This window comes from Mus caroli, unplaced genomic scaffold (assembly GCF_978045245.1).
Source record: "Mus caroli unplaced genomic scaffold, Mus_caroli_1 scaffold_8, whole genome shotgun sequence".
Taxonomy (NCBI): Eukaryota; Metazoa; Chordata; class Mammalia; order Rodentia; family Muridae; genus Mus; species Mus caroli.
This window is the reverse complement of record NW_028227263.1, coordinates 18536845-18564036: the sequence shown is the minus strand read 5'-3', so window position 1 is coordinate 18564036 and position 27192 is coordinate 18536845. Positions and strand designations below refer to the sequence as shown.

General features: G+C 51.8%; 4 protein-coding genes across 7 annotated transcripts; 1 reads left to right on the top strand and 3 right to left on the bottom strand.

The window, feature by feature from the left end:
* Window positions 1-431: 431 nt before the first annotated feature.
* Cd2bp2 (CD2 cytoplasmic tail binding protein 2) lies at window positions 432-3885 on the bottom strand. 2 transcript variants are annotated; one of them, XM_021168162.3, is made up of 6 exons: window positions 3787-3885; window positions 3449-3584; window positions 3169-3326; window positions 2628-3066; window positions 2442-2548; window positions 432-2357 (listed from the first exon to the last, which is right to left on the bottom strand). In XM_021168162.3, exons 1-6 carry the CDS (start codon window positions 3862-3864, stop codon window positions 2247-2249), a joined length of 1029 nt encoding a protein of 342 aa, XP_021023821.1. In that variant the 5' UTR covers window positions 3865-3885; the 3' UTR covers window positions 432-2246. The 2 variants fall into 2 exon arrangements, with proteins under 2 accessions (XP_021023821.1, XP_085697432.1); XM_085841306.1 differs by having other exon boundaries at window positions 432-2548.
* Window positions 3886-6076: 2191 nt separating this feature from the next.
* On the bottom strand, window positions 6077-17102 carry Tbc1d10b (TBC1 domain family member 10B). Its single transcript, XM_021166719.3, has 9 exons — window positions 15902-17102; window positions 12230-12329; window positions 11864-11971; window positions 11662-11768; window positions 8734-8848; window positions 8544-8609; window positions 8185-8374; window positions 7750-7904; window positions 6077-7664 (listed from the first exon to the last, which is right to left on the bottom strand). The coding sequence occupies exons 1-9, from the start codon at window positions 16813-16815 to the stop codon at window positions 7026-7028; spliced, it is 2394 nt and encodes a 797-aa protein (XP_021022378.1). The 5' UTR covers window positions 16816-17102; the 3' UTR covers window positions 6077-7025.
* Window positions 17103-17283: 181 nt separating this feature from the next.
* On the top strand, window positions 17284-22713 carry Myl11 (myosin light chain 11). 2 transcript variants are annotated; one of them, XM_085842511.1, is made up of 8 exons: window positions 17296-17382; window positions 20156-20170; window positions 21284-21376; window positions 21588-21663; window positions 21841-21945; window positions 22035-22113; window positions 22360-22408; window positions 22516-22713. In XM_085842511.1, exons 2-8 carry the CDS (start codon window positions 20168-20170, stop codon window positions 22618-22620), a joined length of 510 nt encoding a protein of 169 aa, XP_085698637.1. In that variant the 5' UTR covers window positions 17296-17382; window positions 20156-20167; the 3' UTR covers window positions 22621-22713. The 2 variants fall into 2 exon arrangements, with proteins under 2 accessions (XP_021022076.1, XP_085698637.1); XM_021166417.2 differs by lacking the exon at window positions 20156-20170 and having other exon boundaries at window positions 17284-17382.
* Window positions 22714-22957: 244 nt separating this feature from the next.
* On the bottom strand, window positions 22958-26649 carry Septin1 (septin 1). 2 transcript variants are annotated; one of them, XM_021166415.3, is made up of 11 exons: window positions 26617-26649; window positions 26351-26441; window positions 26168-26254; window positions 25828-25951; window positions 25107-25241; window positions 24896-25013; window positions 24298-24399; window positions 24082-24178; window positions 23706-23871; window positions 23374-23464; window positions 22958-23269 (listed from the first exon to the last, which is right to left on the bottom strand). In XM_021166415.3, exons 1-11 carry the CDS (start codon window positions 26617-26619, stop codon window positions 23183-23185), a joined length of 1101 nt encoding a protein of 366 aa, XP_021022074.1. In that variant the 5' UTR covers window positions 26620-26649; the 3' UTR covers window positions 22958-23182. The 2 variants fall into 2 exon arrangements, with proteins under 2 accessions (XP_021022074.1, XP_029336070.1); XM_029480210.2 differs by lacking the exon at window positions 26617-26649 and adding an exon at window positions 26535-26599.
* Between the last annotated feature and the right edge of the window lie 543 nt (window positions 26650-27192).

Below are 27192 nucleotides of genomic sequence, written 5' to 3'. Positions count from 1 at the left end.
CCCCTTATTAAAAGAGCACATTCCAGGATAGCCAGGGCTATACAGAGAAACCCTGTCTCGAAAAACCAATTCCTGGAGAGGAAGGCAGTTTACCCAGCACTTGGGAGACAGAGGCAGATGGGTCTCTCTAAATTCAAGACCAGCCTGGTCTACATAATCAATTCCAGGACAGCCAGGGTCTAAGAGAGACTCTGTCTCTGTCTCAAAACAACAACAAAAACCCATCCAAACAATTACTGGCTTTGTGCTTAGGAAAGTCCATGGTCACACCACCCAGAATAGACCCAGTTTCGAACCTAAGCAGGGTTGGGTCAAGTGAGTGCTTGGCCGGGAAGACAAGGAACTCTAGTGGCTCTACAGTGGTTGTCGCTCTCCAGAGCAGCTGGGTGTAGACTCACTTCCGACTGGTGCTTTATGAAATTTCCACAATGTAAGCAGCTTGACACATATTTATTATCTTACCATTCTAGAGGGTACAAGTACAAAGTGGGTTAACTGGGCTATCACTGTGGGGCTGCACCCGTCTGGGAAGAATCTGTCTTCTGCTTTTCCCGTCTCTCCAGGCCACCTGCACCCTGACACATAGGCCTCACTTCCAGCTTTCAGAGTCCTCTGCTCTCATTCGGGGTCGGCAAGGACCCCATGACTACAATGGCCCAAATAATCAAAGGCAATCAATCTCCCAGTCCTGAAATTTCTCAATTTTGTTCAGTGTCATGGTGCATGACTTTAGTCTCAACACTTGGGAGGCAGATCTCTTGTGAGTTTCAGGCCAGCCAGGGCTACATAGTGAGGACACCCCCCACCCCATCTCAAAAAAATTAAAACAAAACAAAACCTCAATGTCACGTCACCCTTTCCCTCTGCCACATAACTCAGCTCAGGATGTGGGTATCTTCAGGGATCACTATTCTGCCCCCTCCTTGGTGTTATCAGAGAAGGGGAGAACTCGCTTTAGATGAGCCGAGTGTGAGGGAACTGAGTGACACCTGGGTGTCTATCCCCCAACACCTGGGAACACTCAGACCACCTGACCAGATTTCACTCATCCCAAGACGCCAGGCGCCTCAGAAAGCCAGTTCCTCTGTAACAGTAACACCTTACCAAGGCCTGGAGGGTTTCTGCTGTCTCAGTGACGCACTGCATCAGATGTACTACTATTAATGGGCCTCTTGAAGTCAAGGCAACTGCAGTCTAGGCTGGCAGGAACCAATCTAATTGTTAGATGTGTTGGAGGTCTATGCATCAAATACCCGCCACCAAGCCTAGGAACTACTGAGCCTAGGAACTACTTCCCAAGTTCTCAGCCTGTAGCTTCTGGGGTACCTCCTGGAGACAGATGAGGTGAGCAGAGAAGCATGGTGGGGTGAAAACGTAGGCCCTGCCTGCCTCCCACAGCCCTCCACTGCACTCCAGATTCCTGGAAGGGCCAGACCCGCTGTTTCCTCGAGGCACCAGCCCCATGCCCGGGATGTGGGAGCCCAGGAAACGTACACTACAATGCCTGAAAGGCCAAGCAAGAAAAAACTTTATGCCAAAAACGGTCAGAGGACTTAGCTCCATGGGCCAGTTCTCTATTACTGTGACATCTCCAATAAGCCACTGCACTTTGCCCCTCTCTGTGTCACATGGTGGCTCAAGCAACCTTGAAGTGCTACCAAGTTTATATATACTTCACCTAAGAGCTACAGAGGCTACTGCAGGGGGGCGAGGGGTGGAAAAAAAATCAAGACTAGGGAAGAAGAGAATACATGTTTAAGAGAATCTCTCAATAGGATTTCAAGGTCTTCCCAATGTCCCAGCTACAAGGGAGCTGCCAGGACAGAGCATTTGAGGTCCTAAAAGTCAAAGATCAGCAGAACAGGGACTTGCAAGGGAGACTGGAGAAGAGAGTGATGGAGGGAATTTTACACAGCAAGTAAAAGTTGTCTAAGTAGGAAAGTCACAGGACATCTGATGGGCCCTACCTCTGCCTCCAAGGGTGGGAGAAAAAACTGAGGTGGTCCAAGACACCAGAGAGAAGTGAGGAAGTCTCTCAGGAGGAAACGCTCAGGGACCTACCAGGTGAAGCCAAAAGGAGCTATGGAGCAGCCCTGGCTCTTGGCCATAGCACAGTCAAGGCTTTTATTGGGAAACAATGGCTTTAAAGTGGCCTCCAACATCCTCACTGTCCAGGGCAGCTGGGGCTTCCTCTGCCAAGTTCAAGAAAGAAGGGGCTGCCGTGCCGCATGGGGCCCTTAGCGGGCTCACGTGTACAGCTCAAAATCAATGCGCTTGGAGTTGTAGAACTGGCCGCCCGGAGGGTCCAGCTTCCGACAATAAACACCGTCCGGGAAGTAACCTTCACTCACCCATGTCTGTAAGAACAGAGGACAGAACTCAGGCAAGCTGACAGAAGGTGGGCTGGACAGACGGGACAGATGCGGCGGGAGGCGGCTCACCTGCATCTGGGCACTGGTGAAGGGTCCGTACAGCTCGGCGTCCCCCGTGTTCTCCCACTTATACTCCCACATCACATCCATCAGGCCATCTCCTGCTGACTCTGCCTCTAACACAATGAACGATACTTGGGCCTCAAGCACTCAGTCTCCGGCCCACACTGCCCCTCCTGTGCCCTCCAAACTTACCCTCTCTTTGGGTAGGGGTTGGGGTTTCCAGTTCACCCTCTGCTACTTCCTCAGCAAACATGTCCAGGGAGGGTGGAGGTGTGGGGTCATGGGATCCCTGGGTCCGACACCCCAAACCCTTCAGTCGCATAGCCAACCGTTCCCTTGTTTCCTGGTACACACCAAGGTTGCCTCGAGCCACCATTTGGTCAGCTAACCCAGACAGCCGGTCTAGCCGCTGAGGGGAATTGGGCCGTCCGGTCCCCTTGCTGTTGCTCCCTTTGCCTCCTCCTCGGGCCCCCAGCCGCCTAAGGGCCCCAGCCACTGTCTCTCTTGGCAACAACAACTCCAAAAGTCCCTCCAGGAGTGCTTGGGCGCTCATTGGAGTCTGACCCAGGCTGTCTTCCTCCTCCGAGTCTGAAACCTGGTGCTTATCAGGGGGCCGTTCCTTGATCCTCACCTATAAGGGAAAGATAATTAGGATTTCTTGCAAATTTCCACCAGGGCCCAGGCCCTGCACCCGCACTCCCAGGCCTCAGCTAGGACAGTCCCTGGGCCACACCCAGTCAATGTTGTCCAGCCAGCTGTCTCGGATCTGGGCATCCTGGTTCAGGAAGTAGTTGCCGTCTGCATCAAAGTGGCCTTCCTCCATCTCTTCCTGCAGGTTGAAGGGTGTGATCCTTACACCGCCCTCACTAGGCAGAGTAGCTGCTTCCTGGCCTGCACAGAAGACATGGGGGGGGGGGGGATGCTAGACACGCAAAAGGGAAGCAGGCACACCTCCCACCTCCATCCTGAAGGCTTGTCCCCCCAACTCAGTTAACGCTTTGGACATAGCTCACCTTCTACATCCTCTGAGGCCAGAATATCATATTTGCTGGACCCCTCATCATCATCATCCTCTTCATCACTGTCTAAAGAGTGCTTGCCTTTGAAGCGGCTCCCGGGACCACCTGCTGCCGCCGCAGGGTCCACCAGCTGTGAGGAGGCCGAAGCAAATGAGAAATCCAACCAACTGGGTAGTTCCCCAAATATTCCAGGATCTGTACACAAATCTTTCCAAACCCAGTGCGCCGGGGAAAACTAACACTTCCCTGGCTTCCCGGCTTTCCTCCCATCAGATTTCTCCTTCTCCTTTCCTCTCAGTCCTCCACGGAAATTCGGAATCTGGCCATCTAACCTTCTTTTTGGGCACACTGATTTCATCTTCATCATCCTCATCTCCAACACCCTGAAAAGTCACTTTCCTCTTTGGCATGATTGGCTGTGGATTTCCTCCAGCTGGACCTCGGAAAAAGATATGTAGTGAGGAAGTGAGGTAAGGAGAGAGGGCCGCGGGAGCGTGCAGGGACCACCAACATTTTTCCTGGTAAATGTTGAGAGAGGACAGATCGCTAAAGCATCTGGGAGAACTAGCAGGCACGACGTCGGGGGTTGGTTGGGCAATTCCGAGGCCCCGAGGAGAGGCGATGGGAAGGATCTCCGCCCCCGCGTGGACCCTGCGGGTATTCCCACCCGGGGATGGGGAGCCAGGTCACCACTCCCCTACCAGTCCGGAGCTACCGAGCTCAACCACCTCTCCCACCCGAGTGCTTGCAGAGGCCGGTCGGACCCAAGAGCTGGAGCTGCCTCGATCCCCGAATTCCACGTAGCGACCTGCTCGGCCATGTCCTTGGCGTACAAACTAAAGGCCAAGCAAACCCGCGGGGATTCAAACAATCTTACCCGCCGGTGCTCACCTAGGAACCCAGGGTCAGGCGGGGAAGAAAAGGAAAGATGCTTTCGCCGGTATTACATCCGGGGCACCGCCTTCATCACCCGGAAAGAAACTGTGGAGACCCGCATAGGACCCGGAAGTGGCTTCACTTCTATTCAAAAAAGGGCGGATGCATACCTTTAGCCAAGGCCGACTCGCGGCAGGAAGTGACGCAAATCGGCAAAGACTCGCGTGAACTATGTCCTTGCCTCACGGGACTTGAGGATGGCGGGAAATGTTTTTATTATTTCGGGAAATTGAAATAGGATTGATTGTCCGAGATTGACGACAGTCTGGGATACAACATGAGACCGTCTATTGTTTTTATTATATATATATATATATATATATTTTTTTTTTAATTTTTTTTTTTTGGTTTTTGTTTTTTGAGACAGGGTTTCTCTGTATAGCCCTGGCTGTCCTGGAGCTCACTTTGTAGACCAGGCTGGCCTCGAACTCAGAAATCCGCCTGCCTCTGCCTCCCGAGTGCTGGGATTAAAGGCATGCGCCACCACGGAGACCGTCTATTTTTAAAGAAAGTCTTGCTCTTCTCTCTGAGTCCTGCTTCTGATTATAAGCACTTGGGCACCTTCCAAACCAAGCCCTTTTTAAACCCAGGAGTCATTTGCACCATGTCTATTCTCCCACTTAATTCCTAGTTTCTGTAGAGGGACAACCAGCACAGGAGGTGCCACTGGCTTCCATCCGTGCCCTGTAACCAGGCAGAAGCCCATCAGTTACACGAGCCTACCTCATCCCTTAGCAAACTGCCAAAGGGTTGGGATTCAGCTCCTGCAAAGCTGGGGCCAGGGGAGATCTTCCCCAGTAGTGAGGTTTAGATCTGGAGCTCTGGGGAACAACTCAAACCTCAACGCCTCCACCCCCATCCCCACCCTGGGCTAGATAGCTCTGGTGATCCTACTAGAGCTGGAAGAGGGCAGCCAGATGGACTATGCCTTTCTCCTCCAGGGTTTTCTCCCATTGTGAATCATGAAACTTCACTTCTTCTATGGGTACAGAACACAAGTTCTAGACCAGGAGGGCATCTTGCTACAGACAGGACCCTGAAAAGACACCAGCTCTCAGCACTGCTGGTTCATCCGGAGGGGATTTTCTCTTCTACCTGGAGACCACACACCCCGATCCCCTTTCTGCTGAGAAGTGCCAAGTGGAGCTCTGCTTTACGGCCACAGAAGCCCACACCTTTATCATCCTGACCCGGAGTAGAGGGTGTGTGGCAAAGATCTAGCCACAGAAAACAAGAGCTGGGCAGTTTGGTTGTGTGCACCTGCTGGGATGAACCCCAGGCAGTTAGTCCACCCTAGAAGCCCAGGGAACTGCACCAAGCTGCTGACCAAGAACCCAGCCCAATCTAAAGATGGTGGTTTTGCACGCACTCTCAGGCCCCTCCTTCAGCTTCCAGGGAGCTGAAGCCATTGGAAAGGCGATCCCAGTCCTGCAAGCTTGCAGAGGATCCCAGGAGGCCAGTGAGAGTGGGAGCAGCAGATTGCAGGCAAAGCTGAGGAGGAAGGAGGTGGATCACTATGTCTGTTGATGAGAGATGAAGCAAGCGTTTACTGTGACTCCTTTCGGGGGTCGAATACTATTCACAGAGGTTGCCTAAGATTATCAGAAAACACAGAAACTTACATTATGATTCATAGCAGTAGTATACTGTTGTTAAGTAATAATGAAAATAATTTTATGGTTGGAGTCACCACAACATAAAGAACTGTATTAAAGGGTCACAGCATTAGGAAGGTTGAGAACCAGTGGTCCAGATGTTCCTGCCAAGATCCGCAGACTGAACCTATGGAAAGTCAGACCTTGTGCCTGCCTCCCCCACTCCCCTTACTCTAATGCACTCTTCAAATAACAAGGCGGGAGACAGATATAACAGCAGGTTCATTTTCCGGTTCCTCAAAGCGCCACAAAACTGCCACTGAGGTGGGACCAAGACAGAAGAGAATGTAAACATTGGGTTCCACCCCTTGGACTCAAGGGAAGACCCTTATTCAGAGAGGGGCTTGATGGCTAGAAAGGAACAAAATCAAAGACAGACTTTGTGACTGCAGCAGAGAGGCCTGAGCATACAAAGCAAGTGAGTTAGGAAAGAGAGCAGGACGTGGGTGGGAAGGAGACGGAGGACGGACACTTCCTAGCAGATCCTCTTAAATAAACTGGAGTGAGAAGCGCTGTGGAGAGGGGAAGGACAGCACCCACCCCAGGCCAACCTGACCTTCTGTACATAATTACAACACAAGGAGATCCAGGAGAGAAAACAGCCTTGGCCCCCAGTAGGCAGTGGGGTGACAGGCAGGGCCCCAAGACAGGAAAAGGAACCTAGCTCCACCATCTAAGGGAAGCCACCGGAGTGTAAGACAGCACCCCAGAAGGATTTCATAGGTGTGACAGAGACCCAGGCTGAACCTAACTGGACAAAAGAGTCTCCAGACTTGGTCACTGTTACCCTAGGTAATGTAGCTGTCCCGTGCACTGTGGCTGTCCTGGCCATGTAGAGATCAGCAGCTGGCAAGGAGTCAGGGGAATCAAGCCACTTTCCTCAGAAAAAGGAAGAGCCTGCCAAGGGGAGCTGGGAGAGCCTGCCAGGGCTGCTCTCGCTGAGGGGAAGGAGGGCCATGCCATCCAGATCCAACCAGAGGTCAAAAGTAAGCATCCTGCCGGGCCTCAGCTGCTGACCTGTCCCCACCATCATGGGATGCCTGGGGCCCATCTGCCCTTCGACGCAAGGACAGTTTCCGGCCTTGGCCTTTCTTCTCCAGCTTCTGCCGCTCCTTCTCCTGCTTCTGCTGTTCCTTCTCTTGCTCCTTTTCCCACTTCTGCCGCTCCTTCTCCTGCTTTTCCCGCTCCTTCTCTTGTCTCTGCCGCTCCTTCTCTCGATCTTTCTCCTGTTTCTGCCGCTCTTTCTCCTGCCGCCTGATCTCCTTGCTGGTGCCTAGTGGGGTGCTGTTACCAGTAGGTGAAGGAAGGGATGGATGCAGTCCCTCAGCAATGACGACCCCAGGGATGGGCCCAGCACTAGCCCTGCGGACAGGAGGTGGTGGGGAAGGAGCCCCTCCAACTGCCCGGGAGCCTCTGCTCTTGAGACTAGGGAGGCTGAGGAGGCTAGAGGAAGGGCCCAGGGGGGGCTGCTGCCGCCTGCGTTCCTCATGGATGGCTCGGGAGCCGTGTAGTCGCCGTGAAGGCCGATACTGCAGCTCTCCCCTAGTTTCTCGCCACTTCTTCAGTTGGGCTGCATTCTCCCGCTCAATCCATGCTTCTGTCACTGGGAGGTTGGTTACCTAGACAGAGACATGGAAGCCAGAGTGTAGACCTGTGTGGGAATGGGCTGAAGCAGGTCAGGGTGTGCTGAGGCTCATGGCCTACCTCATGCACCAGGAAGTCCTCCTGCATACACTGTTGTGGTAGGTTTCGAAGCTGCTCCATGGTTTCATACATGCCTTGACATGAGCGCAGCTTTTCCACAGAACCCAGTGTGTGTCGCAGTAAAACCAGAGCCACTCGGAAGATGATCTTAACGCCTACAGGGTCAGAGAAGAATGCAAAGAGAAATCAGGTCCAGGATCTCTGCTGTCTTATGAAGGCAGACAGCCCTGCTGCTGCTGATGCCTGACAGCCTTACAGCTAAAGATTTCTTGGAGGGCAAGCAGACTCTAGGTTGGTGGCCAAACCAAGATAGGCCTTGTTTTTCCAAACTGCAGAGTTTATTATGAAGCCTAGGCCCAATAATACTTGTCTATGGGATACCAGTAAGTAACAAATCCTAGCCTCCCCCCTCAGCCTGGCCAGCCACTGAAATACCTTCACAGAAAAACATGTCCCAGACTCGCAGCACTGAAGCCCAGGGAAGGGTGCGGGCAAAGATGCACATGAACCACTCTGTCATGTAGAGCACAGGGTCAATGCGCTGCCGCCGAAGGTGACGATGTGCCAGCGGAGAGACCCGGCGCAGGAGTGCAAAAAAGATTTCTCCATCCAACTGAATGGCTTCCTAGAGGCAGTGGGAAGAGCTATAAGAAGTGGGTCTGGTTTGCTGTGGTCCCCTCAGGGTACAATCAAACCTAAGAGGCTGTCTTAACCTCAATGGTCGAGGGACAGGACAAATGAGGCAGGGCAAGGTCCTAAGGCAGCCCCAGCGCACCCAGCTTCCAGACACTCACCAGCCCTGCACTGTAGTAACCTGGGAGGTACTTGTCGCAGATCTGTACCAGGCACCAAAACGCTTGCTAAGAAGGGCAAGAACAAGAGGCAGGGATGGGGCCTGAGAAGCAGGGAGTACGCAGCTCTCCCTTCACCATGGTATGTCTATATCTTCTCACCCCCACCCCAAACAGGTCCACTTATGCTGACCTCAGCAGGCATGTGCATTAGCAACACCGCAGCCACTGGGGCCTGGGCCTGACAGTAGCCCTCGTCAGGCCTGTAGATGGTATAGGCCTTCAGGATTCGGTACAGGTCCTGTTGCCTAAGGGGAGTACAGAAGATGGCAATCATCAAATCTGCCCCTCACCCTGGACCAGTACTCTTACATCAAGTTCCAAGCTACCCTCAAGAGCTTTACTCCCAGACAGCCATCTACCTTCCTAGCCCTGGCTACTAGAGGTTCAGCATTGTAAGCAGTCTATGTCCTGGCCTTTCACCCTTAGCTGCATATACCATAGACTTCCTATACATTTCCTTTTTCACCTGCAACCAGCCGCAAAGCAATCATGGTCATTTCTTCCTGAACTCAATCCTCTAATCTCTTTCCCACTCACAGCTACTTCCATCTCTGACCTCTTAGCCTCCCGATCTCCCTGCCTGCAGTCACACTGCTAACACTGCTATCCTAGCACCACCCCGAGTCCAGTCCTCAGAAGTGATCGCTTATATCTGCACCCCACGACTTCACTGTTACTTACAAATTCCTGAGATGGGGTTTCATGCAGCGCTTGCTGAATTCCAACCTCCAACAGCCCAAAGTGACCCTAAATCTGATCCTCCTGCCTCCACCTCTCCAGTAACAGAATTAATGGCATGCACTATCACACTTAGTTTTCTGTGGTGCTGGAAATCAAATCCAGAGCTTCCTGCATGCTGGACAAACACTCTACTGAATGAGCTCCATCACCACCTGATTGCTTACTGTGCAAGAGTCCTGAAGAGGCCTCACATCTGACGGTGCTGATTACTTTTCTAACACCAGGCTCCACCTGCTTCTGCCTCCCCAGGGCTGGGATTGAACGATGTGTGCTGTCACACCAGGTCACATCTTCCTTTTGTACCTATATGTGCTGCTTGGCAATATCTTGTCCAATGAGCCTAATCCCTTCATAAGCATACTTCCAATTTCCAATATATTGCCAATTTAAACTTCTTTCCTGAGTCAGACAATGGTAGCACACATCTTTAATCCCAGCAGAGGCAGGTGGATCTCCATGTTCAAGGTCAGCCTGACCTACAGAGTGAGTTCCAGAATAGCCAAAGCTATACAGAGAAACCCTGTCTCAAACAAATAAACACTCTTCTTTCTTGGAATCCAGACTTATGATGTACTGGGTTCCCAACCTGCCTACATCCCCTAGATTTCCGTTCGCAACCCCCACCTAGTTTGAGACAGAGTCATATTCTAGCCAAATTGTTCTACAACTCAAGATGTGTGTCAGGCAAGGCCCGGCGTGGTGGTGCAGCACTCAGGAAGCAGACGCAGGCAGATTTCTCAGTTCGAGGCCAGCCTGGTCTACAAAGTGAGTTCCAGGACAGCCAGGACTATACAGAGAAACCCTGTCTCAAAAAACCAAATAAATAAATAAATAAATAAATAAATAAATAAATAAATAAATAAATAAAATGTATGTCAGCCTGGCCTTAAACGCATGACACTCCTCCTGCGACAGCTTCCTAAGGGCTGGTCTGATCCACAGCCCCACCACCAAAGTCCACCTCAGTACCTGAGACAGACTGTAGGCAAGAGCTACCGTGTCTGACTCTAAAACTTTTAACATATCCCAAACCTACATTTCCTCCAGTTCTCTGGTCTTTATTAGTAACTCGCAAGTCTCTTTTTACTTCGTGTTCTTGAATCCTGTCCCCACATGCTCTCCATTCTCTTTTACTGGCTAATCCTTCACCAGTGCTGACCACCACTTCACATATTTCACAAACTTTCCTCCGTCAAAGACTGTCCATCCCTCAGGAAGACAACTCTTGGGTTTTGGTTCATTGCTGTCACCTATGACTAGAACAGTACCTAGGAGAGGGAGGTACTCAATAACTATTTGTTGGAAGTTGAACAAGCCGGGCATGGTGGCACACGCCTTTAATCCCAGCACTTGGGAGGCAGAGGAAGGGGGATTTCTGAATTCGAGGCCAGCATGGTCTACAGAATGAGTTCCAGGACAGCCAGGGCTATACAAAAAAACCCTGTCTCGAAAAAGGCAAAAATAACCAAAAAAAGATGAACATGTTGATAAATATGTTTATTTAAGCTACACATAGTACTTATCTATAATTTTAACACTTAGGCTACAGCAGAACACTGAGTTCAAGATACTCTGGGCTACCTAGCAAGTTCAAAGTCACTCATTAAAATAATAAATAAATTAGCTGCCTATGGCTATGGTGGCACAGCCTTTAATCCTAGCATTTGGGAGGCAGGGATGGATCTGAATTTGAAGCCAGTGTGATCTACCCAGTCAGACCCTATCTCAAAGAAAAAAAATATACATACTGTTTTCTTATATTACATAAAGAAAATATATATTTCATGGAAAATGTTCATCTAGGGCTTAGAACTAGCTGAGTGGTAGAACACCTACTTGCCTAGCATGTTAGTGGTCCCAGGTATAAGCTCCAATACAACAACAAAAGTCCATATAACTTCCTAAGATCACCTTACATACTTGGAGTGGTGCACATGCTTCACCTGAAGGAAGCCTAACCTACAGAATACAAACCCAAGTGCCTTGGTCCTTGGTGAGCGAGCCTGAACTTTCCAGACTCAGCTCTATAAAGACCTACTGCCCAGACACTGCTTATACAACCTCCCAGGAAAGAAAACCCTACCTTGCCTCAGCCCCAACTAGCTTATAAAGCCCAGCACAAATACAACCTCACTTAGTCCTTGATGTACCTATAAGAATCTCCCTCACCAGACACTTCTCAACACTGCTTGACATTCAACTGATTACACTCACTCTTCTAAGAACCCTAGAGGGCAGGAATTGCTTGGACCAAGCTTTATATCTACCTGGCACCTTCAGCAGACGTTTGCCAACTGACCCCCAGCCAGGCTCTTACCCATGCCCTCCTCGAGCAGCAAACATCTCATGGAAAGGAAACTGGCGATGCAGGTCCTTCTCAATCACGTCTAGCCACTTGGGGTCCCCAGCAGCCCGCTCCAGCTCCTGCAGGGGACAGCAGGGTTACCTCGGGATCTGGGAGAACTGACTTCTCCTGCAGAGACAGTGCCACATATCGCCCACCCTCAAGTTGCACAAACCTCAAACTTGCCAGGGTTCTGCTCCAGGAGTTCCTTGCTATTAGACAGGTACTGCCAGGCCTTGGCTCTCAGAGAGGAGGGGATTCCTTTCCGGCAGCGCAGCTTTACCTAAGGCAGAGTAACATCTAGGGTGACAGCTTCAGGCCTGGAACATTCTCTAAGCTTTCCCCACCAGCCATCAGGCCCTCAGAGACATTCCTCCCACATGCCAGATGTGACAACGTTGGACCTGGCCTGGCTACAGTTTAAAAGCTCCTCTTCCCAATGCCCAAGTCCCACTGATCCTCAATGCGCTAGGAGGGCAGATGTTAGTAGTTTCCACTCCCACCCTTGTGCATTGCCCAGCCCACTGTACAGCTCTCAAACCTTCTGGAAACGCCGTGACAGCCACTTATCCCAGTTACTGAACATCTCCAGCCACTTGAGCTCCCTCTGGCGAGCCACATCCACCGGAATAGAGCTCTCTCTGCAGAATGGGAGTATGTATGGAAGAGGTCAGATGCAGTAGTGCAGAGCCCCAGGCTGCTGGAGAAACGTAGCCAGCCAGTTCCCTCAGGCTCAACTGAGACACTAAACATTGTGTGAGATCAAAATGTCTGAACCCCTGACCATCCAAAGCCTAGTCCACCACACGTTAAAGGCTTCCGTCACTACTGAATCTCTACACAGATCATTTAAATCCCACTTCTGGCACATCCGATTTTGGTCATAATGAAAAGACACATTGCGGCTGAGGATGTACTTCAATAGTACTGTGGTTCTCTCTGGCATGTGAAGGGCTCTGAATTGAGTCCCAGCACTGCAAAAAAACAATTACCTATAAGCCACGTTTTGTATTAAATCTGGATCTAAGTCCTAGTTTTACCATTTATTATGTGACCTTGAACAAGTCACTTAATTTTTCTAAGCCTCACTTTCCTCATTTGTAAGGTCGATAGAATAACAATATAGACCTGAAAGAACCTATAAACAGCTTGTAGCAGAAGCTCATATGAATGACCTTAGCTGTGTCATTTTATCCTATGAGACATGAGACTTCTTGGACCATCTGTGACTTTCTCTCCTCCTCCTCCTTGCAACCTCTCCAGATTCCCAACCAAATGAGTTTTTCTGCCCTGATGCTATTCTGACGGCTCCATGCTCAAGGTGCTCCATCTGTCTGGAAATGGTTGTTACTTACAGGAGCCAGTTACAGGAGAATGAAATGGAAGAAAGACCATGGATTTAAAAATTCCAGACTAAGCTCAAAGCCCAGTTCTGTCCCTAAGAAGCTACAAAGTCTTGCTGGGCGGTGGTGGCACATGCCTTTAATCCCAGCACTTGGGAGGCAGAGGCGGGTGGATGTCTGAGTTCGAGGTCAGCCTGGTCTACAGAGTGAGTTCCAGGACAGCCAGGGCTATACAAAAAAACCCTGTCTGGAAAAAAACAACAAAAAAACAAAAAACAAAAAGACATGTGGGTAACTTGAGTCTCTTCCTCAGCTATAAATGGAATGTAGCTACCTACAGTTGTAAGGACTAGTAAGAAAATACACGAAAAGACTATTAAAAGCTTGCAACATGATGTTAATTTATTCTGTGCTAGAAACTCCTTAAACAGAGACATCGTCTCTTATTACATTAATGTCAGCTCTACACTCTCAGGGCTGAAAGATTAAGGTACTTTTCCTGTCTCAAGGAACATTACAGCTTACAAAGGAAGGGAAGGGTAGGAGAGATGGCTCAGCTATAAAAGCACTGGATGCTCTTGTAGAGGACCAGGGCTCAGTTCCCAGCACCCGTGTGGCAGCTAACAATGGTCTGTAATTCCAGGTCCAGAGGGTCTGGAGCTCTCTTCTTGCTTTCCTGGGCACTATATGCACACAGTGCATAGACATGAGTGCAGGCAAAACACCCATGCACATAAAATGAAAATACAAACAGAAAGGGAGGAAGCCAACTATGGTAAGAGATGCAAAGGCAAAACATTCACACAGAGTCATTATTACAAGGACAGTAAGCATCAGGGAAGGCTTCCTGGAAAAAAGATGTCAGAAGTGCACCACAAGGAATGATGAGAAACAGAGGCAAAGAAGTGGCAGAACACTCCTGGCAGGTGGACAGGCCCAAATAACCCTACTAGTGCGATAAACACACAGTCTCAGACTGCTGCTGAGACCAAAGCAACAAGCACAGCTGGGCAATGCGGAGCCCATGTGTGGGCAAAAGAGTTCGGACTTGACCCTGTAGGAGAGAGAAGTGCCTCAAAGGTAATTCCTCTGGTATGGAAGACAGATTTTTTTAAATTTTGTTTTGTTTTGTTTTTCGAGACAGGGTTTCTCTGTATAGCCCTGGCTGCCCTGGAATTCACTTTGTAGACCAAGCTGGCCTCAAACTCAGAAATCCCCCTGCCTCTGCCTCCCAAGTGCTGGGATTAAAGGCATGGGCCACCACTGCCAAGCTCAGGAAGATAGATTCTTAAGTGTTAAAGTTATAAAGCAGAAAAATAGCACCCAGCAGAGTGACTGACACAGGAGTGATATTCTAAAACCGAATTGTAACCAAGTTCCTCTGGACAGACTAGTATGGAGGAATGTCCCCAAGTCACATAGATAAATGTTATATGAGGGAAGCAATTCTAGTTTTGTTTCTTATGAGGTAAAAGATGTGGGGAAAGGACCAGGATCAAACTTAAGTTAGAGTTCAGACTGAATGTTGGTGCCCAATCAAGTTTTTGTTTTGTTTTGGTTTTTCTTTTTTTTTTGGTTTTTCGAGACAGGGTTTCTCTGTGTAGCCCTGGCTGTCCTGACACTCACTTTGTAGACCGGGCTGGCCTCGAACTCAGAAATCCGCCTGCCTCTGCCTCCCAAGTACTGGGATTAAAGGCGTGCACCACCACGCCCGGCTTGGTTTTTCAAGACAGGGTTTCTCTGTATAGCCCTGGCTGTTCTGGAACTCACTCTGTAGACCAGGCTGGCCTCGAACTCAGAAATCCACCTGCCTCTGCCTCCCGAGTGGTGGGATTAAAGGCATGGGCCACCACTGCCTGGCCCCAATCAAGTTTTGAATTTTATTAGCTTACAAGCCCTGCCTGTATTCCTCTCCCACCCCATCCCCCTGACTCAGATCCTCCTCAGGAGGATTCTCACACCCAGGTGCTCACAGAACCCTCTCATCTCTAAGCTAAACCCAGCCAATTACACTGAGACTGTATGGGCATTCCCTCCTGATGAGTGCCTTCAGTTAGTGGACTTGAGGGAGAGCTCAGTTCAGAGCCTGGCTGCAGTATCCTCAGGCGATGCTCCAGGCTGAGCTAACCAGGTACAGACCAGCAAGCAGGTTAGGGAGCACAGAAGCAATGGCCAGGCTCCAGAGAGAGAAGGAAGAAGTCAGGCCAATCGCACTCACCCCCACCTTAGGAGTGACTCAGGCCCCTCCCTGGAAGGAACTAGGAAAGCTCAACTAGGGCAGGGGAGATGAGGAAATGGGGAAGAGGCCTTCCCCACCCTTTCCCTTCAATGAAAATACAAAACTGCCCTCTCACAAAAGCCCTGCCTTCAGGGTCTCTCCTCCATCAAGCAGACTTCCTCACCCCACCATTCTGCCTACTGCCCACAGATACCCCCCCACACACACACACTGCTACTCTGAAGGCATCCCTCTTGCCCTCAGAGATCTAAGATTTCTGCCAGAATCCTCGCCCAACCAACTTTCCACAATGTCTGGCCTTTTTAGTTAAGAGTTTCATACCAAGCAGCTGGCATCTTAGCTGCTTAGTAGGTATCAGCTCATTCAATCCCTCTCTTCATAGAGGAAACTGAGGCACAGAAACAGGGACACCACTAGCTCAAGGACACGGGCCTACGCAAGGTCTAGGCTTAAATCGAGACGACTGCCTTGATCCCTGGTCCTCAGCTCTGAAGTCATAGAAACCCCAGGATGCTCTAGGCACTGCGGCTCCTGCTAATGACTCCCTGGGCCAGGGCTGGCCAGGTGCATCCCCTCCCCTCCCCCTCCGCGTCCCCAGGCAGCCCCCACGGGGTGCCCACTGTGTACTCACAGGCTGCCTGAGTACTGGCTGCCCCCAAGGAAACCATACTTGTCCGTCTTGCGCAGGGCCATCCCATTTGTCTCCGAGTCTGAACCCATGGAGCTCACATCATCCGGCAAGGACTCCAAGGTCCCTGACATGAGGCTCACGGAGTCCAAGTAGCTCAGGGTGTCTGGGGCCTGGCCCCGAGGCCCCGAGATGCCAGGTCCTAGACTGGACGTGGAGCCCAGGTCTTGAAAGTTTTCAACAGGCTCCGGAGCTGGGGTCACTGTCACCACAGCCACCGGAGTTGGAGCCGGAGCCTCGCACGTCCCGGGAGGGCCTGTGACAGGCCCTGAGGGGTCCTCAGGCACCGACCCTGCTGATGCTGAGGTCGCAGCTCCATGTCCACCTGCCACCTGTCCTGCTCCACCCCGTGCAGTCACTCCTGAAGCCACTGTGGTCCCCGGCTTGGGGGCAAGCGGGGGTTTGGCAGTCAGGGCTCCAGGCGCCATTCTAGAAGGTGTCCGAGTGGGGGTCCCTGGTCCTGGGACAGGAGAGGCTCGAACCTCTTCCGTCTTTTGAGTGTCTGTCCCCAAAGTCAAAGCCACCGACGTCTCGGCTCCTGTTTCTGCCGCTGGTGCCGGGAACTCTTGCGTCTTCGCGGCTTCGGGTGAGGCCTCCAGGGTCAGCATCACTACCGTGCTGCTCGTAGCTGTCGTGGGTGTAGAGGCCGAGGTCTGTGATGATCCTGGGACGCAGGCGGGCCGAGCCTCCCCGGGGGCCACCAATTCGACTGGGGCCGAAGTGGCTGTAGTCACTGGCGGTCCCGGTTCCACCACTAATTGCGATCCGGCCCGGGAACCCCGGGGCGGGGGCGAAGGGGCAGCGGGGGCGCCGTGGCGGCGCGGCGGGGCCACAAGGGGCGCCGGGCCCGTCTCCATAGCTGCGGGCGGCCCCTCACATCCCCCCGCCGGGGAGGCCGCAGAAGGCGCCGCCCCTCAGGCCGCCCGGAGCAGCCCGCCCGGGCTGCAGAGAGGGCGAAGGGCGCGGCTCGGCGCGCGCCGGGGGCGGGGCGGGACCCGGCGGCAGGCGGCGGGCGGCGCGCGCAGGCGGGGCAAGGGTCGACGGCGCTCGCGCCGGGGTCTCCCGGCCTCTCACCCTACTCGCGCGCTCGCGCCGCCCCCTCCCAGCGAGGGGCCGGCTGCCGACGTCGCGCCTGCGCAGACGCTGAGGAGCCGCCAGGTCCCGGCGAACTACGCCTGCGCGAGGAAAGGCCCTCCCGCACCCCTCTTTTTTTTTCTCCCGCCCCCTCTATAAGACCAGGACCGATAATAGGAGAGAGAAAACTGAGTTCCTGCCAATCGATGGAAGGATGGGTGGGGTTAGAGGCGGGAAGAGGGTGGGTACTCGAGAAAGAGGAAGTGAAGAAGGCGGAGGCAGGACGAAGAAAACAAGCAATAGAAAAGAGAGAACCTGAGCATCCAGGCCAATAAACACAACTGAAGAGAGTGAGTGACCGCAGAAGGGCGGGGAATGAGGCTGGTGCTGGGCAGTAAGAGGCAGGGACTAGGAACTTGTTAGCCAATGGAAATGGTGAAAAGGGAACCAAATTTAAAAAGGGGGGCTAGGCAGTCAAATTGACTGACGGTCACGTCTATTCCTGTGATGACAACATCAGCAGTCAATAGAAAGAGCCGAAAAATTCTTAGACTTCCTGAGATGATCAGGAAGGAATGACAACCAGGGAGAGGCGGGCTTAACTTGTGATTAACTTGTTAGCCAATGACTGCCCTTCTCCACTTTGCATAAGAGTAGAAAGAGATAACATTCTCAGCTTCTAGGGCCAGGGATGCTGCCAGCAGGCGGTGCCAGAGCAAGAATAGTCAGTGACAACCAGAGACAAGCGCGAGAGGAGGTGACAACTGGGGACATCACTGAGAAGAGCCTGGAGCATCGGTGCGGCTCCTAGCCAATAAGAGTGCCCCGCTGGCCTTCTTGGGTTTCCAAAAGAGCCCCCGTTCATTCAGCTCCTGAGCTGCACCACAAACCCAGTGCCCTCATCAGTTCTCTCTACCTCGATGTGTCTAGTTAGACTATAGTCAGTCCTCTGAAAGACTCATCTCTCAATTCCCTATTTCAGGCAGGAACTCAGACCAAGTTTCTCTAAGTTCTCATGTACAAACTCAGCTCCCCCCGCCCCCGGCCGCAAACACTGCAATTTCTGAAACCCATATCCTCTGAGCACTACTTCACTCTCCGGCTTATGGGTGGAGGTCCCATCTCAGAACCCAAATCCATGAATCCTCAATACCACGAACCCTCCGTATCTGCTTTCCTGTTCTTTGAAGGATTCAAGAACCAAGCCGTATTGTTATCCACCTCTCTTAGTACTCATTAGCTACTAACCACAAGACCTGACGTTATGAGTTCTAACCTTCTTCCAGGTTCTTCTTCTTCTTCTTTTTTTTTTTTTTTTTTTCTTTTTCGAGACAGTGTCTCTGTGTGGCCCTGCACGTCTGTCCTGGAACTCACTCTGAAGACCATGCTGGCCTCAAACTCAGAGATCCGCCTGCCTCTGCCTCCTGAGTTCTGAGACTAAAGGCCACCGCTGAACCAGGAACCTTCCCACTTCTAAACACTGCTTCCTCTTCTCATTCTCTTGAGCCCCAGGATGAGTGGACTACCAAATCCATACGGCCACTCTCAAAATCCTAGTGAGACCTAGCTCTCAATGTCCCTATCCCTTGCTGTCTTTTGAAGCTCGTCAGTCTTGTCAGCTTACTTTCCCGCTCCCAGCTCTGACCCAGACCCGATGAGGACCTGTCAGATCTTCTTTTCATAACTTCTCCATCTTCCCCTTTGATTCAAGTTTACTGAGAAGTCCACAAATCCCATTCCCTTTTTGGAGTCTTTCTCACCTCCCAGAATGCACTAATGAGTGGGCTCCTGCATGACGTAGCCCCCTCCATGGTACCCATATGTGGTACCCATATAAGGCAAAACAGCTGCCAACTAAAGCCGGGAGGGGCTGTGCCGAAGGCCAAGGGCAGCTGCTAAGTTTAGGGTGGCTCCTTCTCTCTTCTTAGAGACAACAGGTGGCTGGGCCCCAGTGCCCAGAAAAGAAAATGTCTTAGTGGCATTGGCATGGACTGGAGGAGGGTAAGGGAGGGGACACATTCCTCAGGACATCAGGTCCTAAAGGGAGCAGGAGGAGATGCGTACCATTGCCAGCCTGGGGTTCCTATACTGCAGTTTCCCTAGATTCCCTCGGCATGGAGCAGTATGGGCCACTGAGGCCCAGAACATTATGAAAGTCACAACATCAGCCAAGCTAGCATTTTCCTGGAAAGGAAAAGATACTGGTTATGCTACCTGGGAGAGGATGGCTGGGGCCTCTGTCTTCTCCTCTGAGGTCCAGCAAGAAGCCTAAACCTTGCCGGGCATGGTAGTGCATGCCTTTAATCCCAGCACTTGGGAGGCAGAGGCAGGTGGATTTCTGAGTTCAAGGCCAGCCTGGTCTACAGAGTAAGTTCCAGGACAGCCAGGACTATATAGAGAAACCCTGTCTTGAAAAACCAAAAAAAAAAAAAAAAGCCTAAACCTCTTTTGCTTCAACCCTTTCCAAGTGCACCGATGATGTCTCTGCTTGTTGTTGCAAACCCCACAGCATTTGGTCACCAACCCTAACATCCAGCCCCATCCTGATTCTGGCAATCCTAACAACTGACTTTCACTGTGCTGGCCTTTGCCCATGTGCCATGCGTGTGGTCTGCTCACTGGTCCTCACCTCACTCACTTCCTTAGCTGCCTGCTGAGTTTTGCTGTTGTCATTTGCTTGCTTGCTAAAGTGGACCCACAAAACCAAGCATACTGTCTATTGGCAGTAAATGCTTACTGAGTTTAGATCTGTGCCCACCCCACTCAGGGGCTCAAAAGTCTAGTTCATCTCTTCCAGAACTGTGGGCTTCCCTGAGCCCCTCTGAATCCTGGCACATTGCAGTCCCCCTTTGGGACAAAGAACATCCCTTCCTACCTAGGTCCTAACGAGACTTGTATCCCAAGGCCTCCTCCCCCTCCCTTCCTGGGCTCCAGCTGCTGCAGGCCTCCAAGAAAGGAGAGGCCCCTGAGCCGGGCTATTTTAGTATCTGGGGTGGGTATCCACAGGGCTAAGGTTACCACGGTATGTTAAGGGCTGCCGGGGCAGGGCTATATAACCCCAGAAGAACTGCTGCAAGCAGATTCTCTTCCTTTTTCCATCTGGAGCTACTGCCTTGCCCCCAGGAGATCTAAGACATGGTGAGTGAAGATTCCTCCCCAACCCAGTTCCAACCCATTAGCTCAGGATAGCCCTACCCTTCAAAAAAAAAAAAAAAAAAAAAGGCGCTGCTTCTCATTCCAACCACAGGCAAAATATGAACCCTATCTCTTAGCACCAGAATGGGGCCAGAGGAGAGTGATGGGCTGAAAGGTTCAGTCAAGGATAATATGCTCAGATATCTAACCATGATGTCTAGGGGTCGGGGTGGACCTGTTCAAAGTCTGTTCCATCCCTTTCTGTCATTTCCTAAAGTTCTCAGACGAGTGAGATGATCCTGCTCGCATTTTATAAGTGGGGACTAGAGGTTCAGATAGGGTCAGGGAGTAGATTAAGCTAGCAAGTATGGACGCCAAGTTGGCAGGCAGAGGATTCTGAGAAGGGCACTTGTCAGTCAGGATGAAGTGATCTGGGAGCTATCGTTGGGAATTAAGACACACAGCCAAAATGAGGCCCCTTAGCCAAGAGGCGCCAAGAAAAAGAAGAGTCATTCTATAAAAATGGACTCAAAGAACTCCGAATCTGAATCCGACCAGGCATAGTGGGTATGCCTGTAATTTCAACTGCTTTAAAGCCTGAAGAGGTAGGAATCCAGGAGTCCAGGAGTTCAAGGCCAGCCTGAGTTATGCAGTGAGACCTGTCTAAAAAAGAAAAACAAAAAGAAAAGAGGAGGAGAATCTGGGTGTGGTGATGAAAATCTTTATTCTCAGCCGGAAGAAGCAGGCGGATCTCCTGGGTTCAAGGAAAGGAAGACTGGGTCTATAGAATAGGCCCCAGGGCTAAATCATGAGACCATGTCTCAGGGAGAGGGTGGGGAGGGACAGGGTTGAGGTTGGGGATGTAGCCTGCTTAGCATGCACAAGCAACCAAATAAAATAGGATGTGCTGCCCATGATGCTAACCCTGGAACTTGCATGGTCAAGGTTAGAGACGGAGGCAAGGTGAGCAGACCAAGGTCATCCTCCATTAAAGTAGCAAGTCTGAGGGCTCGATGAGACCCTGTCCTTAACAGAAACAATAGTCTGGTTTGCTGCTCCCAGGAGAGGTACAGGAACTGGCCTGTAGACTCCCCTGCTCAACCTTTACCCTCACAGGCACCCAAGAAGGCCAAGAGAAGGGCAGGAGCGGAAGGGAGTTCCAACGTCTTCTCCATGTTTGACCAGACTCAGATCCAGGAGTTCAAGGAGGTGAGAGTGGGAGGCTAAGGAAAGCTTCCCCACCCCTCCTCCCCACCCTCCTCCCTACCCCGCCTTCCCAGAAAGTGCACCTGTTGAGGGAGGAGGAGAATCCTTACCCTCCCTTCAAAGGGTGGAGGGGGACAACTGGCTCGGGGCCAGAATCTGATCTGCCTTGGGCCAATTCCTGGTTTCATCTGTCCCCACCCATACCCCTCCACAGGCGTTCACTGTAATTGATCAGAACAGGGATGGCATTATCGACAAAGAGGATCTTCGGGACACCTTTGCAGCCATGGGTGAGGCCCCTACTCCCATCTATAAATGTTGAAAGCTATGGAGTTGGAGGGGAATCCAGTGACTTCAGGCCTTAATCTGCCCAGATGAAAAAAATGAATGAGCTAATATAAGCTTATGGGAAGCACAGCTCTGGTCCCCAGTACCCAACTCCAACCCCTGATGCTCACCCCATTCAGGCCGTCTCAATGTGAAGAATGAGGAACTGGACGCTATGATGAAGGAAGCCAGTGGGCCCATCAACTTCACTGTCTTCCTGACCATGTTTGGGGAAAAGCTTAAGGGTGAGTAAAAGGTTCTCAGCCCAAGACCCTGGTTGTTCTTTCCAGACCTTCGGGGACGCGCTAGACTCGTGTGTCCTCTGTCCCTGCAGGTGCGGACCCGGAGGATGTGATCACTGGAGCCTTCAAGGTCCTGGACCCAGAAGGGAAGGGCACCATCAAAAAGCAGTTGTGAGTGGCTCCCTCTAGTGGCTCTACTGTCTTTTCCAAAAATCCCTGCTTAGGGGTGACAGGTTGACAGAATATGTGAGCAGTAAGGACTGGGTGACATTTTTATAATAACTAAGGGAAGAAATTCTAGACAGTACTTGGGAGATGCGCCAGACATGTTTCAGGGAAGGTTGGTGGGAACAGGAATGAAATGAGAGGGGACCAGACTCATGAACCCAATCTCACCTCCCCGAATGTCCTTCTCAGCTTGGAGGAGCTGCTTACCACGCAGTGCGACCGATTTTCCCAGGAGGAGGTGAGTTGGGGAGAGCCCGAGAAGGAAGAGGATTCCGAGTGGAGGGAAGTGGGAGAGAGGGAAGCAGTGGGGGAAGCGATCCTAGGGCTACTCCTGACTTCCTACAGATCAAGAACATGTGGGCAGCCTTCCCCCCAGACGTGGGCGGCAACGTGGACTACAAGAACATCTGCTATGTCATCACACATGGTGACGCTAAGGACCAGGAATAGGGGACCTAAGGTCTCAGAAGACCTAGATAGGCTTGTAGCCGCTCCAACTCTCACCCTGACCCTCAATAAAACTCAACTGGTCTTTGTTTCTTATTGGTGGCAATATCAGTGTGTTCATGCGCGAATTCAGGTGGGAGGCTGAAACACGGCCCAGACAGACAGGAGTGGCTAACAGTGGAATGACTAGTGGCCAGGAGGCCCCCAGCGGGCAGCTCCATTCCTGCTGGGAAGAAGACTCCGGCAGCTGGGGAAGGTGGGGAGCAGTTTTTATTAGATGGAGAACTTGGAGGAACAGGAAAATCCAATTGGAACATGGGAAGAGCGGGGGGGGGGGGGAGGGGGGGAGTGGTGGGGAGGCTTTTCTTGGAGTGCGGTCCTCTTAGAGCCGCGCGCCGAAGACGGAGTCGGATGGGCCTTAAACTTCCGGATTGGAGGAATCTGGTTTAAGTGCAAGGGCAGGCCTACCCTCTGGATCCCCGAATTGGGCACTGGGCTGTCCAGAGTCGGGATGGGATAGCCGATTAGCGGTGAGCAGAGCCGAGGACAGGCGGTATTGAGGATCTCACAGCGCATCAGATTGCTCGCCCTGAGCCTGGCTCTGCTGCATCTGGGCTTGCATCTTCTCCAGCATTTCTTGCATGCGGCGCAGCTGTGCGGAGCAAGATTGCAGGCAGTGGAACCCGACAAGGCCAAAATGGGATCTAGAAAACGTTCTAGGGCCTTAATTAGAGGGAAAGAGAAGTGCTTGCTCACCTCTTCGTCCTTCTCGCGAATCAACTTCTCAGTGTCAGCCAGAGGCAACATGGGCAGCGGGATCTCTGTAGCACTTTGCCGGGAAAGCTTGCTAAGAGAGTAGAGGGAAAGGTTGTGTGCATTCAGAAAACATGGTGAGGTCTGACATTGTGGGTCTAGCCTTGGGGCGAATTCTGAGTGTAGGAGGCGGGGCCTTGTCCCTGAGGTTAGGGTCAGTGTGGGAGAGGCTTAGCTGGATTTGGAAAGCCGAGTTAAGAAGGGTAGCAGGACCAGTCAGGAAGGCTTGCTCAAACGGTGGCGCCAAGGAAGCACCAAAATAACCCTGCTCTCACCTGCGGCTGGCTCGATCCCGGGCCCCAGGTCGAGCCAGACTCTGTAGGCAGCGAGCCCGGTAGCCCTCGTAGAGCAGATCGTGGGTCACCTCTTTCAAGTCCTGAAGGTGGGTCTGCACCAACATCCGCCTCAGGTTCAGGAAATCGCAGTGATGTGGGTTCTCCACTAGAGGGCGGACCAGACAGCTTTGCGTTCAACGCCACTCTTAGGCTCTGCTCTCTGGGAGTACTTCGCTAGCCTAGTGAAGAACCCAGGATTTGCAGCCCAAGGCCCCCTCTTGTGGCCTGTAGGAACTCCCAAGACTAGAGCCCCTCCAGCTTCACGTATGGATTCAGACCGAGCTCCCTACTGCTCTCAAAGCCTGCCTGGCCTTACCCTCCACAGTACCCCAGGAGTAGCGCCGTCCCCTCACTGGTCGGGTTCCATCCCTCACCACTTCACAAGACCCAATGACTGCGAAAGGGATGTTTTCCTATAGAAACGGGAGTCAGGAGTCACGTTGGCTCATCCTGGGCATAATCCTCTTTCTCAGCTTTCGCCTCCACTTCCTGCTTCCTTGCCCCTGTCCACCTCCACCTCCACCTGTCAAACCTTCATTTCTTCATTCTGCTTCTTGAATTCTTCGTCCTCATCAGAGTCACACTCTGGGAACTGATAGATGTTGATCTCCTCCTCTTTCAACTGGTCCCGGATCTCAGAGCGGATAGAAGGAGAAACGGACATTACATGGCTAGAAACAGTGGGGTAAATAGAGTGGGGTGATCAGAGAGAAAGAACGATATGAAGGACAAATGGTGAGAAATGGCCACACAAGATGACCAAAACCAAACTTTGTCAGAGACATGATGGTGAGAAACTCAGAAAGGACAAATATCAAAATACGAGGACGTGGGTCCGTGGGAAAGCACTTTGAAGACAGTGAGACAGGCAGCCATCACTATCATGGGACCAAAGAGACCCCAGGAGTTGCAGTGCCCCTCCCCCTTTCCTCCTAGTCAAGCATCTAGTTCCAGGGCTGTATGACCCGTCTGTTCTGAGCCTGAGCCCTTAGGCCATGGTGCTTGTGGCAGGATCATAACCCTTTCCTCACCCCACCCCCAGAAAAGGTCACCCCAAGATTTAAAAAAAAAGTCCAGACAGACGAGGTTGAATCATGGTCTTGGCTGTCACTTAGGGGCCTCAGCCATACCTTCTTCTTGAGGGCCTGAGTCTCCCTAGGCATCAGGGCGTCTGCTTTGCCGATGACCGGGATGATATTGACTTTCTCGTGCACTGCCCGGAGGAAAGCCACATCTAGGGGCCGGAGCCTGTTTCAGGGATTGATTGGTCAGGACTCAGCTTCAAGGACTGAGCTTTCTCCAGCCTCCCCAACCAGTCCACCCCCAGGGTGCTCTCCAGACCCTCGGCCAAAGGGTGAGATGAAGTAGAGGCAGCAATGGACTCTGGAATCCTGGATGTTCTTCCTGTTCAAGCCACTCTCATCCCTGAGGTATTGCTCAAACTGCTCCTCAATGAAGCGAACCACAGGCAGCCAGCTGGCGTGTGGGGAGGAGATAGATAGTCCGAGATCACAGGCCAGGGGACAAGATGAAGCTAACCAGGACTGTGCAGTCCCAAGTCATTTCTTTGCTCCTAACCAAAGCCATCAGGGACAGCTGGCCACAGTACATGAGACATCAGAGTGTGGTGGCTACACGCACACCTGTAATCTCTGTAGTCAGGAAGCTGAGACAGGAGGATTGCCACATTTGAGGCCACCATGGCCTACATAGTGAGTTCCAGGCCAGCTAGGGCTAATGTGACACCATGGCAAAAAACAAAAACAAGCCACAACAACAACACAAGCATTGAACAAATCAGGCATGCATATATACACTTGTAATCTCAGGAGGAGGACTTTGAGTTTCAGGCCAGTCTGGGCTACACAGTGAATTTGAGGTCCCTGAGCTACATAGAAAAACCTTATCTCAAAACAAGAAACCCTGGATACTTTGGGCTAGATTATTACCAGAAACAGGTGCCCCCTTTTGGTTCAAGGGGCTGTGACAAGCCAGCCTACAAGTGACCTCTGGTTTTCCATAGTGGAAGAAAGGCGTAGCTCCTGTCCCTCCCCCTTCTCACCAGTCTGAGCAGTCCACAGAGTCCCCAAAGCCAGGCGTGTCCACCAAGGTCAACTTCACCTTGATACCTCCCTCCTCAATCTCCACGCCCCGGCGCTCAATGGTCAGAGTTTGTGCCATGCGAGCTATGGGGACAGAGAATTGGCTGCGTAGGGCTCTGAAGCAGGGCTCCATTCCCACATGTGTTTTCAGGGGAAGAAACCATCTCAGAGAAAACCAGAGGCCACCAAAGTCCCCAGATAGAAAGAAAAAGAATGCGGCCTGATGACACAGGAAGAGGCCAGGGACAGCACAGAGGGAAGCCAGGACAGCAGTGGGGACAGGAAGCCTGGTAGATTTACCACTGGCATCCGGCACCTGCCGATCCTCGTAGAGGTTGGTGAGGAACAAGCTGTTGATGAGGGTGGATTTCCCCAGGCCTGACTCCCCTGTGCACAGGACAGGCCCACTGGTCAGACAGGAGGATGGCCATGATCTCATAAGTACATCACCACCCCCTGCGTCTCTCTCCAGAACCCACAGACCTGCCACCATGAGTGTGAAGTCAAACCCCTTCTTGACAGACTTGCGATGCAGCTGGTTGGGCAGGGCAGCAAAGCCCACATATTCTTTGTCCTGTGGGGGTAAAGGGAGACAATATGAGGTTCTTGGACATGGCAGGGAGTGCCCCAGTACCACCTGAGCCCAAAAGCTAGTCAGGCCACTTACTGTGGGTTAACTTTGAACTGGGGACCCTCGAGGGAGAGGGCTGGCCCTGAATGACTAGATTCCTGGGCCCCCGAGAACTCACCATGGCTCTGCTGGTTGTCGCTTGCACCTGGTGTTGCTCCCCACTTCCTCTGGTGGGGCAGGAAGTTGAACGGTGTCAAACAAAGGGGGGGGGAGTGAGGGGGCAGTGCAGGAAGCTGAGCTGCTCAGAGAGAGGTGAGAACCCATGCCTATCCCTTTTCTTTTAGTCCAAAGATTTTATTCTTTGTGCACACAAGTAGAAGCCAGGGCATTGGATCCCCTGGACCTGGAGACACGGGGAGCTGACCACTGCCTGGCGTAGACGGTGGGAGCTGAGTTTGGGTCCTCTGTAAGAGTGGCACAGTCTGAATTGATAAGCCCTGATGCATCTCTTCCCGCCACCTTATATACAGCTTCAGCCCCTTCATTGTCCACATGGCTTTATGATGAGACTTACCACAGCCCTCATCATCATGGTGAGAGGTGGGTATGGACAGAAAGAAAGGAAGCAAGATGTTCTCCTTAGCAAGTCTGATAAGAGTTGAGCAAGATGATTTACAAAAAGAAAAAAGTTCCCAGGGTGTGAGCGAACATAAAACCCACAATAGAATTGGAGGTAGGTGACTAACAGTTCCGG

Excerpts from the sequence above, each read along its gene's own strand:
- Myl11 (XM_085842511.1), top strand. Across the intron at positions 21,946-22,034 it reads GTTTGGGGAAAAGCTTAAGG|GTGCGGACCCGGAGGATGTG; the intron begins GTGAGTAAAAGG and ends CTGTCCCTGCAG. Across the intron at positions 22,409-22,515 it reads ACCGATTTTCCCAGGAGGAG|ATCAAGAACATGTGGGCAGC; the intron begins GTGAGTTGGGGA and ends GACTTCCTACAG.
- Cd2bp2 (XM_085841306.1), bottom strand. The coding sequence starts at position 3,864 with ATGCCAAAGAGGAAAGTGACTTTTCAGGGTGTTGGAGATGAGGATGAT. Across the intron at positions 3,585-3,786 it reads TCAGTGTGCCCAAAAAGAAG|CTGGTGGACCCTGCGGCGGC; the intron begins GTTAGATGGCCA and ends GCCTCCTCACAG. Across the intron at positions 3,327-3,448 it reads GGCCTCAGAGGATGTAGAAG|GCCAGGAAGCAGCTACTCTG; the intron begins GTGAGCTATGTC and ends TCTTCTGTGCAG.
- Tbc1d10b (XM_021166719.3), bottom strand. The coding sequence starts at position 16,815 with ATGGAGACGGGCCCGGCGCCCCTTGTGGCCCCGCCGCGCCGCCACGGC. Across the intron at positions 8,610-8,733 it reads TAATGCACATGCCTGCTGAG|CAAGCGTTTTGGTGCCTGGT; the intron begins GTCAGCATAAGT and ends TGCCCTTCTTAG. Across the intron at positions 7,905-8,184 it reads GGACATGTTTTTCTGTGAAG|GCGTTAAGATCATCTTCCGA; the intron begins GTATTTCAGTGG and ends CTGACCCTGTAG.
- Septin1 (XM_021166415.3), bottom strand. Across the intron at positions 25,952-26,167 it reads GCAGGTGCCGGATGCCAGTG|CTCGCATGGCACAAACTCTG; the intron begins GTAAATCTACCA and ends CTGTCCCCATAG. Across the intron at positions 23,465-23,705 it reads CGGGATCGAGCCAGCCGCAG|CAAGCTTTCCCGGCAAAGTG; the intron begins GTGAGAGCAGGG and ends CTACTCTCTTAG.